The 22,509-nt window shown below is 36.1% G+C and overlaps 1 protein-coding gene across 13 annotated transcripts in view; it reads right to left on the bottom strand.

Annotated features, from left to right (window-relative positions):
* The window catches only part of VPS13B (vacuolar protein sorting 13 homolog B), an 805,186-nt gene that overhangs the window by 656,131 nt on the left and 126,546 nt on the right, over positions 1–22,509 (bottom strand). For all 13 annotated transcript variants that reach the window (XM_070383038.1, XM_070383035.1, XM_070383034.1 and 10 more), the window contains exon 17: positions 578–759. In XM_070383038.1, the coding sequence (XP_070239139.1) occupies positions 578–759 (182 nt within the window). The remainder of the gene's footprint in view (positions 1–577; positions 760–22,509) is intronic.

Raw genomic sequence — 22,509 nt, 5'->3', positions numbered from 1 at the left:
TCCCTGAATCATACAGCAAATGGCCACAGGCTATCTATTTTACATATTGTAATGTAACAACCCAGTGGGGTGGGATGGGGAGGAAGGTGGGAGGGAGGTTCAAGAGGGAGAGGACATATGTATACCTATGATTCATGTTGATGTTTGGCAGAAACCAACACAATTCTGTGAAGCAATTATCTTTCAGTTAAAAAAAAAATAAATTTAAAACAAAATTAAAAAAGGAATTTTATTCCACTCTACCAGCATAATCAAATATATTATATTTATAATTGACTTTAATCATTTCAAATATACACACTGATCCCCTCAAAAGTTGTCCAAGAATTTGAACAAAGACTTGGTAAAAAATAATCCCTTGCAAGTATAAAATATATCTACAAGTTGATAGCAGAGAACAAAAATGAATGACTTAACTCATATCTTGGATTTTCCACAGGAACTATAAATGCCTGCTTTCACAGAAATACACTTCAATTTAAGTTGATCATGCTATACAAATGAATTTGAATGATAAAATATTAGTCACTTCTAATAAGAGTTTTCCATAGACTTGTCAAGAAGACAGTGTTCTTACCTACAGTCTGGAAAACTTCATTCATCAAAGCTTCATTAACTGCTAAAGAGCTGACATTTCCACTATGAGACCAACTTTGATATATTGCTTGAAGCAGAAGTGTCTGAGCTCTTGTAGCTTGAACTGTGAGATTTGGAAGCTCAAAAATGCCTTCAGTTATAGCAATCTGAGATCTTTTGGTCCTGCATAAGAAAACAGAAAGCATAACAAACAATATATTAAGTGATATTTATTAAAAAAAAATATGAAATAAAATTGCAAGACAAAAAGGTATCCAGGGACATTATTTTAATTAGAGTTCCATCAACGAGAAATGCAATTCTACTAACTTTATTTCAGAACCTGTAACAATAATAAAAAATACAAGCTAGAATAATGTCCACACACATATTCATACACATATATACTGCTCGAGCATTATACTTTAATCAAGTCAATCATCAAAAATAAAAATAATACTAATACTAATTAATTTACTACTAATTACTAGTAGTAAATCCTTATTCTCTTTTCTTAAATTTACTTTCTGCACAATTTGGAAAGGTTACTTTCCATTCACAGTTATTACAAAATATTGGCTACATTCCTCATGTTGCACAATACATCCTTGAACCTATTTTACATCCCACTGTTTGTGTCTCCCCTTCTCCCCTTGGTACCCACTACTTGGTTCTCTGTATCTGTGTGTCTGCTTCTTTTTTCTTTTTTTTCTTATTACATTCATTAGTCTGTTGTATTTTTTTTAGATTCCACATATAAATGATATCATACAGTATTTGACTTATTTCAGTTAGCCCAGTATTTTTCAAGTCTATCCACATTGTTGCAAATGGCAAAATTTCATTCTTTTCTACAGCTGAGTAGTATTCCACTGTGTGTATATACACACACCACATCTTCTTTATCCATTCCTCTGTAGATGGACACTTGTTTCTATATCTTGGCAACTGCAAATAATGCTGCTTACGAACACTAGAGTACATTATCTTTTCAAATTAGTGTTTCTATTTTTTTTAAACATTTACCCAGGAGTTGAACTACTGGATCATATGATAGTTCTGTTTTTAGCTTTTTGAGAAATCTCCACACTGTTTTCCACAGCGGCTGCACCAATTTATATTCACTAAACCAAATTCAATAAAATTAAAAGGAATGAAATCATACAGAACATACGTGCAGATTATACTGGAATTAAACTATAAACTAATAAAAGTATCTGTAAAATCCTCAGATATTTAGATATTAAAAACATAAAATACACTGAAGAACAGAGCAAATGAAATTGAGAAAGTCACAGACAACTTTCGCAAAAGTATAAAATGATAGAAAAGGACATTGATATGATTGTCTGAAAAGGATAACCTAAAATATACATAATTGATACGCCTGGAGAAAACAACGAATAGAGAAAAAAAGTGCTATGGGCATGCATTTTAATAAAGTAACATGGAGGGACCAGGACTTTTCCAGAACTCCCCTTCTACAAAATTCCCGAACCTGTCCACTACAGACTAGTAAAAACAACCAGTGTATGGGGGCTACTTAACCGTACGACTATAAAGGGGTTTCAAGCAATACTCTATACTGATGAGACACTGACAGTCTCATGTTAATTGGTTACTTTTACATTTTCCAGGCAGGCTTTTTTTTTTTTCCAACTCTCTGCAGACACTATTCTATTTGTTTTTCGGCTGCGCTGTGCAGCATATGGGATCTTAGTTTCCCGACCAGGTATCAAACCCATGTCCCTTGCATTGAAAGCACAGATTCTTAATCACAAGATCACCAAAGAAGAATGCTTCCTGAAATGCTTCTAATTTCAGTCATCTTTAAAGTCAATGGGCTCCTTTTCTAGCCATTGGTATTGCAGCTAAGAACCATCTTGCTATTAATAATAAACCTAATATCCTTCAAAGTCAAGACTGGATTTTTACTTTGCAGTTCTAGGGTTGTGAAAAAACAAAAGAGCTACAATGCTACTATGACTTTGACTGTTTAGGTCTCATGTTAACCCTAGCTGGTATTCACGCTTCATAGTAAAGCTGTTCTCTAGAAAAATCTATAAAATCAACATATATTTATTAAATGCCCATGTATAGTAGTCAGGCACTACCTACTTAGGAAGTATCCCAGGTGGCACTAGTGGTAAAGAACCCACCTACAATGCAGGAGCCATAAGAGACGCAGGTTTGATCCCTCGGTTGGGAAGATCCCCTGAAGAAGAGCAAGGCAACCCACTCCATTATTCTTCCCTGGAGAATCACACTGACAGAGGAGCCTGTCGAACTACAGTCCATGCAGTCACAAAGACGAGGACATGACTGAGGCAAGTTAGTACTGCTGCTGCTGCTAAGTCACTTCAGTCATGTCCGACTCTGTGCGACCCCACAGATGGCAGCCCACCAGGCTCCCCCGTTCCTTGGATTCTCCAGGCAAGAACGCTGGAGTGGGTTGCCATTTCCTTCTCCAATGCATGAAAGTGAAAAGTGAAAGTGAAGTCGCTCAGTCATGTCCGACTCTTCCTGACCCCATGGACTGCAGCCTTCCAGGCTCCTCCATCCATGGGATTCTCCAGGCAAGAGTACTGGAGTGGGGTGCCATCACCTTCTCCACAAGTTAGTACTAGCCATTTTAAAACATCAATGAACAAAAGAAAGAACAATAAAATAAAATCCCAGTGTCCTCATTTTAATGGGGATAGGAAGCATTTTAAAAATCAAATAATAAACATAAACAACTGATTTAAGGAAGTTAGAAGACAAATGCCCTCAGAAATAGGAAAAGAAGAGCATGGAACAGGAACTACTGAAGAGGGAGCAATTTCATATACAGTGGGTAGTTGTGGCTCAGCTGGTAAAGAATCCACCTGCAATGCGGGAGACCTGGGTTTGATCCCTGGGTTGGGAAGATCCCCGGAGAAGGGAAAGGCTACCCACTCCAGCATTCTGGCCTGGAGAATTCCACGGACTGCATAGTCCATGCAGTCGCAAAGAGTCGGACATGACTGAGCGACTTTCACACACACAGTGTAGATCTTATTAAAAGGAAAGGTTTAATTCCAAGCAAAACTTAAGCAGACTAGAAGGAAGTAAGTGACAGTTGTGTGGATTTCTGGAGAGTGATTCAGGCAGATGATTCAGGTAGAATCCTAAGGACAGAGGAGCCTATCAGGCTACAGTCCATGGGGTCACGAAGAGTTGGACACGACTTAGTGACTACACAATGAAAACAACATAATCATCCCTGCCCAATCTACCACAGAAACTACAGTTAAAATTAATTATGTGCTTTGTCCCTCAGTCATGAGCAACTTTGTAAGCTTAACAGACACAATGTTCTCTGCTAGTAATTGAAGACACAGGGACTATCTTTACACAAAGAATTCAGAATCCAGTTGTGAGACAATAAACCAGTAATTAGAATTTAACAAAACAAATGCTGAGAAACAATGCTGAAAACAAGTTCCTGTGAGATACACTAAAATGGTTGAGGGAAAAGTGCAGTTGTTGTATTTAAGTTGAATCCTGAAGAATAAATAGGAATCATTTTAAGAGAAAAAATTATAAATTCATTAAAGAAAAAAAGATACCTCAATTCAAAAATGGTACAAAGATATAAATAAAAAATGCACAGAATGTAAAAATAGAAATGATCCATAACCATGAAAAGATTCTTGAGCCTAACCAGTAAAAAGGGAAATTCAAATAAAGATAATGTATGACTTTAAGGCTTCCCTGGTGGCTCAGCAGTAAAGAATCTGCCTGCAATGCAGAAGACATGGGTTTGACCCCTTGAGGGGAAGATCCTCTGGACAAGGAAATGGCAATCCATTTCAGTATTTGTGCCTGGAAAATACCATGGACAGGAGCCTGGTGGGCTACAGTCCATGGGTCACAAAAGACTCAGATACGACTCAGCATCTAACCAACAACAAATGATTCTTTTAACCTATAGGACTAACAAGGCCTCCCAGCCTCTAATTCATCTTTCAGGAATCTATCTGAAAAGAATTTTCCCATGAGTCTGCAATAATATTTACATAATGACAGTGTCAGCAGCTTATTTACAGTAGCCTGCGGGCAGGAATCCCTCAGAAGAAATGGAGTGGCCATCACGGTCAACAAAAGAGTCCGAAATGCAGTACATGGATGCAATCTCAAAAACGAAAGAATGATCTCTGTTCGTTTCCAAGGCAAACCATTCAATATCACAGTAATCCAAGTCTATAAACCAACCAGTAATGCTGAAGAAGCTGAAGTTGAACGGTTCTATGAAGACCTACAAGACCTTTTAGAACACACACCCAAAAAAGATGTCCTTTTCATTATAGGGGACTGGAATGCAAAAGTAGGAAGTCAAGAAACACCTGGAGTAACAGGCAAATTCGGCTTTGGAATACGGAATGAAGCAGGGCAAAGACTAACAGAGTTTTGCCAAGAAAATGCACTGGTCATAACAAACACCCTCTTCCAACAACACAAGAGAAGACTCTACACATGGACATCACCAGATGGCAAACACCGAAATCAGATTGATTATATTCTTTGCAGCCAAAGATGGAGAAGCTCTATACAGTCAGCAAAAACAAGACCAGGAGCTGACTGTGGCTCAGACCATGAACTCCTTATTGCCAAATTCAGACTTAAATTGAAGAAAGTAGGGAAAACCACTAGACCATTCAGGTATGACCTAAATCAAATTCCTTATGATTATACAGTGGAAGAAAGAAATAGATTTAAGGGCCTAGATCTGATAGATAGAGTGCCTGATGAACTATGGAATGAGGTTCGTGACATTGTACAGGAGACAGGGATCAAGACCATCCCCATGGAAAAGAAATGCAGAAAAGCAAAATGGCTGTCTGGGGAGGCCTTACAAATAGCTGTGAAAAGAAGAGAAGCGAAAAGCAAAGGAGAAAAGGAAAGATATAAACATCTGAATGCAGAGTTCCAAAGAATAGCAAGAAGAGATAAGAAAGCCTTCTTCAGCGATCAATGCAAAGAAACAGAGGAAAACAACAGAATGGGAAAGACTAGGGATCTCTTCAAGAAAATCAGAGATACCAAAGGAACATTTCATGCAAAGATGAGCTCGATAAAGGACAGAAATGGTATGGACCTAACAGAGGCAGAAGATATTAAGAAGAGGTGGCAAGAATACACAGAAGAACTGTACAAAAAAGATCTTCACGACCCAGATAATCACGATGGTGTGATCACTGACCTAGAGCCAGACATCCTGGAATGTGAAGTCTAGAGCCAGACATCCTGGAATGTGAAGTAAAATGGGCCTTAGAAAGCATCACTACAAACAAAGCTAGTGGAGGTGACAGAATTCCAGTTGAGCTATTCCAAATCCTGAAAGATGATGCTGTGAAAGTGCTGCACTCAATATGCCAGCAAATTTGGAAAACTCAGCAGTGGCCACAGGACTGGAAAAGGTCAGTTTTCATTCCAATCCCAAAGAAAGGCAATGCCAAAGAATGCTCAAACTACCGCACAACAGCACTCATCTCACACGCTAGTAAAGTAATGCTCAAAATTCTCCAAGCCAGGCTTCAGCAATATGTGAACCGTGAACTTCCTGATGTACAAGCTGGTTTTAGAAAAGGCAGAGGAACCAGAGATCAAATTGCCAACATCCACTGGATCATGGAAAAGGAAGAGAGTTCCAGAAAACCATCTATTTCTGATTTATTGACTATGCCAAAGCCTTTGACTGTGTGGATCACAATAAACTGTGGAAAATTCTGAAAGAGATGGGAATACCAGACCACCTGATCTGCCTCTTGAGAAATCTGTATGCAGGTCAGGAAGCAACAGTTAGAACTGGACATGGAGCAACAGACTGGTTCCAAATAGGAAAAGGAGTATGTCAAGGCTGTATATTGTCACCCTGCTTATTTAACTTATATGCAGAGTACATCATGAGAAATGCTGGGCTGGATGAGCAAAAGCTGGAATCAAGATTGCCGGGAGAAATATCAATAACCTCAGATATGCAGATGACACCACCCTTATGGCAGAAAGTGAAGAGGAACTAAAAAGCCTCTTGATGAAAGTGAAAGTGGAGAGTGAAAAAGTTGGCTTTAAGCTCAACATTCAAAAAACGAAGATCATGGCATCTGGTCCCACCACTTCATGGGAAATAGATGGGGAAACGGTGGAAACAGTGTCAGACTATTTTTCTGGGCTCCAAAATCACTACAGATGGTGACTGCAGCCATGAAATTAAAAGACGCTTACTCCTTGGAAGGAAAGTTATGACCAACCTAGATAGCATATTGAAAAGCAGAGACATTACTTTGCCAACAAAGGTTCGTCTAGTCAAGGCTATGGTTTTTCCTGTGGTCATGTATGGATGTGAGAGTTGGACTGTGAAGAAGGCTGAGCGCCGAAGAATTGATGCTTTTGAACTGTGCTGTTGTAGAACTCTTGAGAGTCCCCTGGACTGCAAGGAGATCTAACCAATCCATTCTGAAGATCAGCCCTGGGATTTCTTTGGAAGGAATGATGCTAAAGCTGAAAGTCCAGTACTTTGGCCACCTCACGCGAAGAGCTGACTCATTGGAAAAGACTCTGATGCTGGGAGGGATTGGGGGCAGGAGGACAAGGGGACGACAGAGGATGAGATGGCTGGATGGCATCACTGACTCGATGGACGTGAGTCTGAGTGAACTCCGGGAGTTGGTGATGGACAGGGAGGCCTCGCGTGCTGCGATTCATGGGGTCGCAAAGAGTCAGACACGACTGAGTGACTGATCTGATCTGATCTGATTAGGGAAATGAAAATCAATACCACACAGAGGGACTTCCTGGAGGTCCAGTGGTTTTGCAGTTTTATTGCAGGGAGTACGGGTTTAATACTCAGTCAGGGAACTGAGATCCTACATGCCACACATCGAGAAGACAAAGAAAACAAAACACAAAGAGATACCACTTCATACCCACTAGGTTGGACATAAAAGGAGAAGGAAAACAACAACAACAACAACAACAAAATAACAAGTGTAGGCAAGGATGGGGAGGAATTAGAACTCTCAGACTTTGAAGTGGATGTATACAATAGTACAACCACTGTGTATAACACTTGACAGTTAATCAAAAATGTAAAAACAGCAACTGTATTGTCAGGTATGTAGCCAACAGAATTGAAAACCTGTTTACCTTAGAGTTCATACATGCATGTTCACAGCAGCATTATTATTACCCAAGAAGTAGGCTTCTCTGGTGCCTCAGACAGTAAAGAGTCTGCCTGCAACACAGGAGACCTAAGTTTAATCCCTGGATTGGGAAGATCCCCTGAGAAAGGCATGGCAATTCATTACAGTATTCTTGCCTGGAGAGTCCCCACGGACAGAGGAGCCTGGCTGGCTATAGTCCATGGGGTCGCAAAGAGTTGGACATGACTGAATGACTAGGCACAGCACAAGAAGTGGAAAAGATGCAAAGCTACAATTGATAAATAAACAAAATATCCCTATACAGTAGTAGTATTTGGCCATAAAAAGTAATGAAGTACTGATACATGCCCAACATGAAGAAACCTTGAAAACAAGGTAAGTAAAAGAAAAGCTCATTCAGTCATGTCCAACTCTTTACAACCCCATGGACTGTAGCTTGCCAGGCTCCTGTCAATGGAATTTTTCGGGCAAGAATACTGGAATCAGTTGCCATTTCCTTCTCCAAGGGAGCTTACCTACCCAGGATGGAACCTGCATCTCTGGCATCTCCTATATTGGCAGACAGATTCTTTACCACTAGTGCCACTGACAGAAAATGCCACATGTCGTATGTGGCAGTCTCTATCCAGAATCAGAGAGTCAGGATTTCTTTGTTGGAGTTGTGAAAATGCCCTGGAGTTAGATGGTGATGCTGACTGCACAACAATGTGAATATACTAAAAATCAGTGAATCAAACAGTTTAAAATAATTAAAATAGTAAATTTATATTATGTGAATTTTATCTCAATTTAAATTAAAAAACTCCCTGAAGTATTTGTCTCCATTAGCATGTCACATAATTTAAATAAACAGCTGAACATTAAGACATCTACATAGCCCTGTCCATACAACTCTCAAATACATAATAGTAATATGTGGCTCTACTTGGATTTGGCGTTCACTCGACAAACCTGGTCACATTTTGCCAAAAAATCAAAGGACTGTAAAAAATAGACAGAGACAGATACGTTCTGAAGGGTTTGGCAGTCCAGTGGTTAAGGCTCCACACTTCCATTGCAAGGGCAGAAGGTTCAGTCCCTAGTCAGGGAACTAGATTCCACATGCCATGTGGTGGGGCCAAAAAGTTTTCAAAAAATTTAATAAATTTTAAAATGTACCAAATAAAACATTCCTTAAACCACGCAAGCAACATAATAGAGATAATATTAATAATACTAATTTGATAATATTAATATTATTAATATTAATAACATTAATTGTTAATATTAATAGCAATCAAATGAGGGAGGAGAAAAAATAGTATCTAATTCATACATTTATATTTATTCTTACTGGTTTCTTTAGGTTTTCTAACATTGTGCCCATTATTTAACTCATTTTCTTTTCTATTATTGCGGGTATAACAGTTGAGTGGTGGTTCTCTCTCTACTATGTTCTCAAATTTCTGTTCAAAATTCTTGAACAAAAAAACAAAAACACAACAGTTTACCAGTAATGATACTAAGTAAACAGAACACACATTTGGAAACCTACAATATAAATATGTATAATTAGCTTAATAATATCTATCTTTAGCCAGATATTCTGTGGTATTCAGGAAGTCCTATGGTGTAGCCAGAGCCATGTTCTTATAACTCTAGCAATAATTATTTATAAGGCAAAATTACAGTCAGGATTCTTTTTACAAGTGGGCCTTTACCATTTCATAAAAAATTCAGCTACTGTATATGGTAGTCTAACTTGCAAGCCATCATATGTCACATAAAATGATTCCCAAAAGGATAACACAGATTTGAATAAAAACTTAAACATATGCAAATTCAAAAAGATTAATTTATTCTATATTTTAATACTGCCCAAGGGTAGAAGGTATCGCTCTCCTTCAGGTTCAACTTAATTCAACATCAAAGGAAAGAATTTATACTTTGTACAAAAGCCAAAATTCAATAACAAACAAGTAAATTATAGCATACATGTAGGGAATGTTTTGTGATTTATTTTCCAGCTGTAACTGACTGTAAATAAAATTACATTTTATTATATTTCTGCTAAATACTCCAGTATCATCTGAACTAAAACCATTTATAAATGATTTGGCAGATGGTAGAATATAGGATGTACCTGTTAGTGTAGCAGTATCAATGAAGAGGGTTTTTCTCTTTTATTTTTTTCAACTTTGAGATATTTCTAACAGGTTAATATAGAAAATAGGAAATATCCATGGATCCATTTCAACAAACACAATTCAGCAAACCATACCATTATACTGTATTTGCTTCAATTATTTTTTTAAAGAGATCAATAGATTTTATATAACTTTAAGCTATTTTGGGAGCTCATTAAAATGTCAATGAAAATGAACAATAAAAGTATAATCTTCCTTGTGATTTATACCACTACAAATTTATTTAAACTTTGCTTAAAACAAAACAGCTCAATAAAAGTTATACTAAAATTACCTAACAACTTCTGGATTTACTTCATATTTTTGAAATATCACTAAACCTACATTTTAACAGTTAAGTTCGTGAAAATAAAATAATTTATTTAACAAATGCCTATTTCACATATCCAGAAGTCCAAGTTAGAACATATGTTCATTTTACAGAATAGGTTTAAAAACTATCAATTCAAACATTACTCTCTAGGGAAAAATAAATCCTAATGTAACTAGTGGGATAAACAATTCATTAGAACTCAACTTGGACAAACTCCAGGACAAATTTAAGGAAAAAGAAACAAGTAGGTCTTGATTGTGCAGTAGCAAAGACTGAAAATGAATATGCCCTAATTAACAAACACTTCAAAAGATTCTGTCTGTATCATTTGCTGACAAATTACAATACAGAGCTGATAAAATTTTTGGACCAATCTGACATTTCTGTAAAGAAAATTCTTCCTCCAAAATTTTAAATAAAAAACATGGAAGTGGCTTTAAATACTCATGCAAAGGAATTAAACAATCCATTCACATTCATAGCAATACTATAAAATTTTTGCCATACGTACACTTCAGGACAATCATCCATTCTTTTAAAATCAACACACCTCACGCAATTGCAAGAATATCCTCAGCAACAGCTGGATCTAAAGATTTATACAGAGTCCCCAAATGCAAGGTCTGAACCTACAAATTGGTTCCAAAAATGTATTTTTGTTATTACTCATATCCTGTACAGTAAAATAAGATTAGATCACTTTTTCCAAAATAAAATGAGTACAAAACTCACTAATTCAACTGAGAAATGAAAGCAGTTTAAAAAGCTTAGAAATTTGTATTTCATTCTGCACACAATGACTCTTTAACTTACACAATATATCAACACTCATGGATGAGAAAAAACTTCTTTACCTAAATGGTAGGTAAAATGAAAGGTTAAAGTCCCTCTTTCCTCCTCCTTCCCACTCCACTCCCCACAATAACCACTTTTTATGAATTCAGCAAACAGATCTACATGCCTCTGTCTCTTTATGATTCATAGACATATTTATAATTTTAATGAAGATATACATATATATATGTGTTATATATACATATATATATATATATATAAACCTGCTTTTTATGACTAAGCAACGTATCTCAGCAATCAAGATTTTTCTACATAACTACATACTCTTCCACATTGGTCTTTTAATGCATACTTGACATTCTGTTGTTTGAATCAAGATTTACATTCACTAGCCAGTGTATCACTTTATCAATATTCCTACAATATTAACTGCTATATTTATTTAATTACCACCATTTGACCATTTCACATACCTGCAAAATACAAATTATATTCTACTGAGATATGAGAACATTTTATCATTTTCCAAATTTTTGAAATATTTGGAACTTAAATATTAGATGACATATGGACAGAGAAAATGAGAAATAAAAGTTGTCCATCACTAAAATTAAAATTTAATGAATGTCTTATTGTAACATATAAAGTTCAAAATCTTACAATGAACTATAGGTGGTAGCAAACCAACAAAATACAAGAGAGCAAAATGTTGTTTCTTCAATAATCTCATCATCTCTCACACAAGTTAATTCAATATAGACAGGTCCCGTACTTAAGCAAAAATGTTTACTTACAAAAAAAAAGAAGTGTGTTCATGCAATATATCTTATATACGTAATTAAAAACTTTCAAATATTATTTTGAGAATTCTGATAAGAAAAAAATCACTAAAATTTTAGTTTAATTTCAGTAATTAAAGTCATTGGTTTTTGCTCTGGCCAAGAGCACATTTTACATATATTATGTAAGCACAAAGGATACAAATTTGGTCATCAGAAAAAAGCATACAAACTAAAATCTTGATCAAAAAATCAAAAACCACTAGAATGGCTGAAGAAATTAGCAACTGCATGTCAATAAGTATTTACTTGTATTTTCCATAGTTTCAAGGTTTTGAAGATTAATGACCTCCATAGAAAAAGAGACAGTCCTTACTGAACTTAATGTAAAAAGGGAAAATGCTATTAAATAATCACCCAAAAAAGAAAAGTGTAAAAATCACTCCTATGAAAAGTACAATGCAAAGCAGGAAAAATAATCTGTTAAAAAATATAATAGGGGGATATGATCCAGAGAAAAGATCAATTGAGTCAGTATCTGAGGAGTGAGTAAAAATTATTTAGGCCACTGACTACTGAGACAGTACGGTGAAAGACTTGGCTTTAAAAGAAAAAAGACACTGAAAAAGTCAAGAAGTTGGGAAGGGATAGAGAGGAAGATATTCAGATGAATCCAGACAGTTAAGAAGGGGCCAGACATTAGAGGATATCACTGAAAGTTTTAAATGTTCTAATCTTTACAATAAAAGCTATGAGAAGTAAAGTGTTTCAGGCAGGAAAACAATATAAATAGAACTTTCTTCCAAAAACAAATTACACAAATTTGGTTTCAGATGTATGTATTAGCTGGTAACCGAGAGTGAGTGAAGGTCACTCAGTTGTGTCCGACTCTTTGTGACCTCATGGACTATAGCCTGCTGGGCTCCTCTGTCCATGGAATTCTCCAAGCAAGAATACTAGAGTGCGTTGTCATTTCCTTCTCTAGGGGATCTTACCAACGCAGGGATTGAACCCAGGTCTCCTGCACTGCAGGTAGATTCTTTACCATCCAAGCCACCAAGGACTAAGAACTCCTCTCTAAATACTTAGAGAATCAAGAAAGAAAATACAAAGACCTGTATCTTACTCATATTGGGACTCGAAGGCCTACAACACAACAGTTCGCACTTGACAGGTATCAAAAAAATATTTTTAGAGCAACTGAACGGGCCTTCCCTGGTGGTCCAGTGGCAAAGGCTCTGCACGCTCACTGTGGCAGGCCTAGGTTCCAGCCCTGGTTGAGGAACTAGCCACACATGCTGCAACTAAGACTCATTACAGCCATATAAGTAAAAAATTAAAAAAAAAAAAAAAAAAAAAACAGCTGAAACTTAAAAAGCGCTGAGTAGTAACAGATTCATCTAGGAAACTGGAAATATTTTTACAGTTATAAATTATAATGAATACAATCAAAGCCATTATCAAAAACTCATTATTACCAACTACTATTAATGGCTCTATCACCAACACTAAACTAGACCTAGAACTAAACATCTAGAATAAGTGCATTTCTAGATATGGCAAAATTCATCTCTCTCAATCCACTGCATCATCTTTCCTAATCATCCGTTTCCATATCTGTAACAGTCAGTCAGTTCAGTCGCTCAGTCGTGTCCAACTCTTTGCGACCCCATGAATCCCAGCACGCCAGGCCTCCCTGTCCATCACCAACTCCCGGAGTTCACTCAGACTCATGTCCATCGAGTCAGTGATGCCATCCAGCCATCTCATCCTCTGTTGTCCCCTTCTCCTCCTGCCCCTGATCCCTCCCAGCATTAGGGTCTTTTCCAACGAGTCAACTCTTCGCATGAGGTGGCCAAAGTATTGGAGTGCCAGCCTCAGGACCAGTCCTTCCAATGAACACCCAGGACGGACCTCCTTTAGGATGCACTGGTTGGATAGCCTTGCAGTCCAAGGGACTCTCAAGAGTCTACTCCAACACCACAATTCAAAAGCATCAATTCTTCGGCGCTCAGCTTTTTTCACCGTCCAACTCTCACATCCATACATGACTACTGGAAAAACCAGAGCCTTCACTAGACGGACCTTTGTTGGCAAGGTAATATCTCTGCTTTTTAATATGCTATCTAGGTTGGTCGTAACTTTCCTTCCAAGGAGTAAGCGTCTTTTAATTTCATGGCTGCAATCACCATCTGCAGTGATTTTGGAGCCCAAAAAAATAAAGTCTGACACTGTGTCCACTGATTCCCCATCTATTTCCCATCTTAGTTTTCTGAAAAAGAGGTTATTAAAAGAGGTAAAAATAACTGACTTGTTTATTTCAAATGTCGGTTGTGAGGTTCAAAGAAATCACTGTATGCAGTGGAATTAAGTCAAAATGTTATACAAGAGTATTATGATGCTGTTCTTAGAGATTTTCTTCTATGACAAACTATGCACTGTATGATCTTTTGAACACAGGGACCTCCAATGACTATTTGTTCCTATACTTGAAGTTAGTGCTCTTGCCTGGAAAATCCCATGGGCGGAGGAGCCTGGTGGGCTGCAGTCCATGGGGTCGCTAACAGTCGGACACAACTGAGCAACTTCACTTTCACTTTTCACTTTCATGCATTGGAGAAGGAAATGGCAACCCATTCCAGTGCTCTTGCCTGGAGAATCCAAGGAAGGGGGAGCCTGGTGGGCTGCCATCTATGGGGTCCCACAGAGTCGGACACGACTGAAGCAACTTAGCAGCAGCAGCAGCAGCAGCAGCAGTGTATTAAAAAAGATTAAATCACCAAACACAAGAAAGTAATTTAGGGGCAATTACTAAAAAAAAAATAAATAAGAAAAACCTTTAGACTAAATGTAGTGCTTTCTAACCATGATATTTCTCTTTTATTAAGGACACTGTATGCTAACAAATTAAAAGACGCTTACTCCTTGGAAGGAAAGTTATGACCAACCTAGATAGCATATTCAAAAGCAGAGACATTACTTTGCCAACAAAGGTCCGTCTAGTCAAGGCTATGGTTTTTCCGGTGGTCATGTATGGATGTAAGAGTTGGACTGTGAAGAAAGCTGAACACCAAAGAATTGATGCTTTTGAATTGTGGTGTTGGAGAAGACTCTTGAGAGTCCCTTGGACTACAAGGAGATCCAACCAGTCCATTCTGAAGGAAAGCAACCCTGGGATTTCTTTGGAAGGAATGATGCTAAAGCTGAAAGTCCAGTACTTTGACCACCTCATGAGAAGAGTTGATTCACTGGAAAAGACTCTGATGCTGGGAAGGGTTGGGGGCAGGAGGAGAAGGGGACAACAGAGGATGAGATGGCTGGATGGCATCACCTACTTGATGGACGTGAGTCTGAGTGAACTCCGGGAGTTGGTGATGGACAGGGAGACCTGGTGTGCTGCGATTCATGGGGTCGCAAAGAGTCAGACATGACTGAGCAACTGAACTGAACTGAATTGAATCTTTTATACCTACAATTTGGCAAAGTGTTGAAAGTAACCAAACTAAAACCCAAATCAAAATAAACAAAGATTTTACAAGTTAGTATTTATACTAGAAGGTGAAGTGTTAGTTGCTCAGTCATGTCCGACTCTTTGCAACCCCATGGACTGTAGCCTGCACCTGGCTCCTCTGTCCATCGGATTGTCCAGGCAATAATACTGGAGTAGGTTGCCACTTCCTTCTCAAGGGGATCTTCCAGACCCAGGGATTGAACCCAGGTCTCCCACACTGCAGATTCTTTACCATCTGAGCCACCAGGGAAGCCCCTAGTAACTGTACTAAGAAAGATACAAAGAAAACATCAGATGAAAACATGCTCAGAATCAATTATATTAACTGTTAAATTTAAGATTCTGGACTATTATCCATATAAAGCCAATTGAGACATTATTTAAAAATTTAAAACATGTTATTTAAAAATCATTCAATCAAGACAAATTTACAGATGAATTAATGACATATTTAGGAGGAAAACATCTTTAATCAAAATAAAGCCTAGATTCACTTCTATTATTTTTCAACACTCCAAAAGAAATAAAAATAAAGATAAACTTATATGGATTTATATAGTATCACTATTCTTTCTGATATGAACAAACTTACTTCAAATGCAATTTAGGTAAAAATTTCAACTTGAAATATAAGGCTGTAAATACATTCATCTAATTAAGTCAAATATGCAGAACAACAGTCAAACAATTTTTTTAATTGAAGTTAATCTTTTTTCAGAGTTAAACTACTATGCTTATTGTCACAAAATACATTAGAGTCCCATGATATCTCACATTAAAATCACATTTCTCTTTTCCTATTTTTATTACTCTTTGTAACTATCTTTTTAAAACATAAACCTAAGCAAAAAATGCTCAATGAAATCAAATGGAGATACATGAAAGTGTGTATATAAAATCTAGCTACAAAATCCTTTATTATGTAACTGAAAATGCTATTTGCCTCAGTCTCTGGCAGCCTTTTGAGCTAGAGAAACCCAGGAGCCCTGGTGAAGAGAACCAGTCACCTGACAGGTTTGAGTGAAGGATGGACAGCAGAGCAAGAAACAGTGGGCTGCAAGCTAACAAGCTGCCAGCCAGTCTCCCCTACAAGAAGGGAATCTATAAACAGGCCACACCTTTACTATGAGCTAGCTGCCCCCCATCAAAAGCTGACACACTCCAGGGGGAAGAAAAAGGGACTGAACAGAAGAGAGATTTTGGAAGAGGTGATAGAAAGGTTCCATAACTTGATTTTGCTGGTGGCTACATGACTACAGGTATCTGTAGAAAATCACTAAATTGTTGTCATATAAATGTTGAACTTTGTTGCATTTAAATTATAGTCTAATTTTAAAATGAAAATGTTACTGAAAATACTGGTATAATTCATATTATTAACCATTAAAGAGAAGTTTATAAATCACATTCTACATAGCTCTAAAAAAGCTATGAAAGCTTGCTATGGTTACACAGTATTTTTTGGTGTAACCAGACCCCTAAGTATTTCTGTAATTTTTTAAGTTACGGGAAGTTTATGAGAATAAAACAAGAATACTTTGAGAAATAAATTATTAAAAATTAAGCATTCACCAAACATTATTCTTCCCAAAATGAGTTACAAGAAAATCATGAAACTTAAAAAAAAAAGACTAATATCTAAAGAGAGAAACGCTAAGAGTACTCATACCTGAATGCTTGCATTTATCAGAGTCAATAAAAACTGAAGATATTAAAGAATGATACATTTTACTTACATTTCTCTTTAGATGCTAGACTCTAAAAGAATATTGCTTTAGAATATCACAGCTTCACTTATTAAAAAAATTAAAGATGAACAAAAAAGGAAACTGAGTTTAGGTAGTTTGCCTGCCTTCTCTTCCTTAAACATTAATGAGACTGAACACACCTGTTTTTTCTCCATCCTCTTCAAAAGACAACTGATTTTTAAATACTTATAAAATTAATTAAATTCTAGTTTGGCTCATTTTAATTAGCATTTATTGAAAGTCAACTATATGTTCTTGGGGTGGGTATAAATGTAGATGTGAAAAGCAAAACCAGTCAAGATGCAAAAATGATATATAATGACAAGACCAGGCATTTTCAAAGTGAGTTAACTTACCTATATCTAGTAAAAAAAAGAAAAAAAAAGGGGGCGGGGGGGAAGCCCAAGAATACTAGAGTGGGTAGCCTATCCCTTCTCCAGCAGATCTTCCTGACCCAGGAATCAAACCAGGGTCTCTTTACCAACTGAGCTATCAGAGAAGCCCCAATTAAAAAAAAAAGGAAAGAAAATGACCCACTACCAGCTATTCATCTCCCTGAGACTGACAAGTCTGGTACAGATTAAATTCTATATTTGTGAGTTTTAATACTAATAATCACAGAGCAAGGAGGAGTCCAAAACCATCCCCACCTTTATAATTTCCCAAAAATTATGGCAAAGGTTAATGTCTATTTAAGATCGAAGTAAAGGCTAATGACACAAAGGACACTCTTAGAACATCACAGTTAACAGCAGCAATTGTAACAAGGTTGTGAAACTCCTCATCCAATTCTGGAATTTAAATATCTCTGGATAATAGCAAGGATAGTTATTTGTAAGTCTGACTACATTTTACTCAGGTAAAGAAAGTCACACAGAGATGTAGAATAAGAGATAAGTTAGTTGCTAACACATGCTGTGTGTCAAGGATAATCTTTAAAAACATTATGGTAAGGAAAGAAAGAAAGAAAGAAAGTGAAGTCGCTCAGTAATGTCCAACTCTTTGGGACCCCCTGGACTGTAGCCCACCAGGCTCCTCCATCCTTGGGATTCTCCAGCTAAGAGTACTGGAGTGGGTTGCCATTTCCTTCTCCAGGGGATCCTCCCAACCCAGGGATCGAATCCAGATCTCCCACATTGCAGGCAGACGCTTTACTGTCTGAGCCACAGACAGACAGGCTCCTCCATCCCTGGGATTCTCCAGGCAAGAGTGCTGGGAGTGGGTTGCCATTGTCTTCTCCAGAGGATCCTCCCGACCCAGGAATTGAACCCGGGTCTCCCGCACTGCAGGCAGACGCAAGCCTGGAGAATCCCATGGACAGAGGAGCCTGATAGGGTTAGTCCATGGGGTCGTGAAGAGTGGGACACGACTGAGGGACTTCACTTTCACTTTCACTTTATGGTAAGTAAAAGAAGCCAGAAATAGGATACCATATTTTGTATGATTTATTTACATGCCAGTAAAGATAAATATATGGAGAAAGAAAGTAGATTAGTGATTACCTAGGACTGGAGATGGGGATTAAATGTAAATGGATGTAAGGGATCTTACTGGAGGGATGAAAATGTTCTAAAACTGACTTATGTTAACAGCTGCAGCACTCAGTAAAGTTACTAAAATCACTGAATTGTACACTGAAAAAGGGTGAATTTTATGCTGTATGAAGTATACCTCAATAAAGTTTTATTTTATTTTATTTATAAATTAAATACAAGCTTGCAAAGTTATTTCCATAAAAGGAGGTTTAAGGACGCAATCTTAACACCAACTTGCAATACACTCATCACTGGTGGACAGAACTGCTAACTTGGGGCCTGGATTCAAACAGACCTAAAACTGAATTCTAGCTTCACTATTTATATGTATAATCATTAAGAAACTAAGGCAAAGATATGTATAAAATGTGTACAGTAGTATCTATCTCAGGTTACATGAAGATTAAAGAGACAGTGCATATAAGACTCAGCACTACTCCTAGCACACATATGCTATTATTAAGTCTGTGTTACTAAAGTTCTCTCACAAATTTCTCACAGACACATAAGTTGAAAAATAACTCCATACATGAGTTTTTCAAATACAACTTACATGCAAATTAGAAATACAAGTACTTCCCAATGAATATAGAAAGCAACTGTTAGCATGAGCTGTGATGATGAAGTAGTGATATTCTGAAAATCCTGCAGAAAAAATTAACCTCAGTAATTTGTAGTCAAAGAATGTATCTTCACATGAACATATTTATTTTAATACTTTATAATAAAAAAATCTTTTAATTAGAAAGACTTTACAGATTACTGAGGTATATTTACACTAAACATTATAATGTAGAAAAGTGGAATTAAGAGTACAAAGCAAGAATGTAATTAAGTATCTGTACTTATAAATAGGTCTTAAAAGCCTTAACATAAACTAATCTCCATAAATATTGGAGATTATATACATGTTAAAATAACTGCTGAGAAATCAAATTTTTAGAAAAGCTAACACTAAGTTCATAATTATCAAATATACTCTACAAATCGTTCAATAATAACTGAAGAATGTTTTCAAAAGCTGGAAAATGGAAAAACAATAGATTCAGTTTATTAATTCAATTATTCTTCATTTATCTGTAGGAGCCTATATTTCAGTTCCAGTCACCATTTGCTTTACTACTAATTAGATGGTTTTCATTTCAAACATAATCATATATAAAATTAAACAGAAAAATACTGAATAATTTTAAAATATTATGCATCTCCTTCTAAGGCCCAAAACAGCAAAAAGGACAATTTTATAACTAGATTTTAGTTATATAAAATATACATATATATAAAAGACAACATAAACTGCCTCTTAAAGCAGTTTTTCTCTCCTTAAGATTCCTTTAACATATTGTGTTAAGTATTTTGTCTATTTTGTGTATTAGTGCATCTCTAGCCAGGCCCCTGCAATGCATACGGCACACAATGGGCATTCATCACTTATCTGTGGGATTTATCTGAATGAATAAATAAAAAACAATCTTTGCACAAAGGCAGACAAACACAGTGAAAAACCTCATTGGTATTTTTAAAAACTTGTAACAGACTGGGGAATACTGTTCAAAAACTGAGGAAAACATGCATCCTGTCTAATCTGGTCAGCCTTCCCTGCTTTAATCAACTCAATAAAGACAAAAAAAAAAAAAAATTAAGCATTTTTTAAAAGTTAGTAGAAGACAAAAACAGTATGAGCAAGATAAAAAAGATTCTAAGAAATATGCAAAGAAATGCTTGATTTATAATAAAAAGATGACTGAATTAACAAAACAGGGCAAGTCACACAACACAGACTCCCATAAGATGGAAGATTAAGTTACATCATGCACAGAGCATCCAGCATGAGTCCACTGTTGTATGCCTGACCTGAGATTACAGTTCATATAAAAATACAGCACCTCAGTACACAGTACTAGTAAGACCTAAGCATTTGCTACAAAGGAAGTTATTACAATAAAAAAGAAAAAAATTCAGCAAGTTATCCAAATCAAAAGAAAAAAACTATAATGAGAACAGTTTGTACTATGAACTTTCCAAATCAAATTTACCATATGATGTAATGGAGAAATTGATCAGATGGACTATTTTCATTGTGATCATGCTTAACCATCTCTAATGTGTAGGTTAATGAGATAAAAAAAAAAACACACATATTTTGTTTCCTTCAAACCTATAAAATGTGGACTTACTCCTTGCTTAGGGTCTCACAAAATACAACATTCTTGTGTGTCTAATCTAAAATTTTAGGTAGACCAAAAAAAAAGAGTATTTTCTAAGGAAATTCAAAGTTCACACTCAAAATCAATCTATGAATTGAGCCAAGACAAATGAAGATTGCTGTATGTCTTACTGTCAAACTTCCCTAAGCTTCTTCAAAAGATCCATAATTTTTTAAGAACTGTATAGCTATTTGGAATAAAGTACCACTTTCAGATGCCATTCACACACTGCAATAAATTTGAATCTTACTTTGATGAAGAAAGTACACTTTGAATTAAAAACCTGTTATCAGCAATATATGTCCATTTCAAGAGGATGCGACAGAGCTACAAAGCAAACACGGCTAGATCTTTTCAGAGTCTAACATATGAATCCCAGTCTATCCTGAGATATTTAACTATGTGACCACACACATCTCAGTGTTCCTATCTGCTTGTATTTGTTAAATTCTCTAGCAACAGATTGTTAAACTCAGTGTTAATCTCTATCACCAAAGAAAAAATCTTATAATCAGAATAAGTGTCTTGGCTGAACTAACTTACCATTTAATAAAACCTCAAAGAGCTATATTTCAATATTCTCTTCAGTTTCAAATTGAATAGCAATGAACAACAGGCCTGTGATAGTATTTTTTTAATGAATAATACTCCCCAAAATAATTTGGATTCCTGTACCACTACCTACTTTTAAAAAGTTTTCGTAATTACTAAGTTCTATTCCTAATAACAAAAAGGTGACAAAACAAATATGTATATGGATTTCAAAATATGACCTATATATATGTCAACCCAGAATGGAAACCATGAGGTGTTTATAAATTCATGTTAAAAATAGTAACTAAGATCCCAACCTTCTTACTATTTTTAAAAACTTCTATGTCCTCCTAAAGATTATTCTGAATAAAAGAAAGTAATCAGTTGAATGGTCATTTAATTTAATTGACTGTTCATCTGTTTTGATTCTATTTTGCAGTACTGAGCTTGTCTATAATCTAAAGATTTGTAAGTTCTATGGCAAGCACTATATCTACCTTTTGAAGAACTTAACAAATACATATCTTTAAAACATGTTTAAAATGAGAAAATTAAACAGAAAACTATCTCCCTATACCACAGAAAGTTATAAAATCATTCTGCAGAAAAACAATCTATTATAAGTAATAATCTCACAAACAGTAAAAGCAAAAAATACTGCAAAGATAAACTTGTAAACAACCCAAAGAAACTTGCAAACAACCCTAACAAATTCAGCTTTCTTCTCTTCCCCAAATTAGGTGGACTTATTCTAAAGAAACAAAATTAACACTTCTACTTGCTTAAGCCATACCAATTCTTAAGAAAATATGTGTCAAATCTGAAAGTTAAAATTTCAAACAAAAAGCAAATGATATAAGAGAGATAAACACAGCTTCTGGCTTTGGAGTTAGATTAAGGTAGAGACGACTTAACATTAAAACGCAAGAGTCCCACAGAATTGGAGAAAAACTTTACAAAAGAACATCTATATAACAGGGGATTAATATACAGAATATATAAGGAACACCTACAACTCAACAATAAAAACTGTCCAATTTAAACATGGGCAAAGGACTTAAATATATACTTCTCCAAAGATTATTATAAATGGCTAGTAAGCACTTGAAAAGATGGAGGCATGTAAAGGGGTTGCATGCAA

This window comes from Bos mutus, chromosome 14 (genome assembly GCF_027580195.1).
Source record: "Bos mutus isolate GX-2022 chromosome 14, NWIPB_WYAK_1.1, whole genome shotgun sequence".
Taxonomy (NCBI): domain Eukaryota; kingdom Metazoa; phylum Chordata; class Mammalia; order Artiodactyla; family Bovidae; genus Bos; species Bos mutus.
The sequence above is the reverse complement of the archived record's forward strand: the minus strand, read 5'-3'. Positions and strand labels throughout refer to the sequence as shown.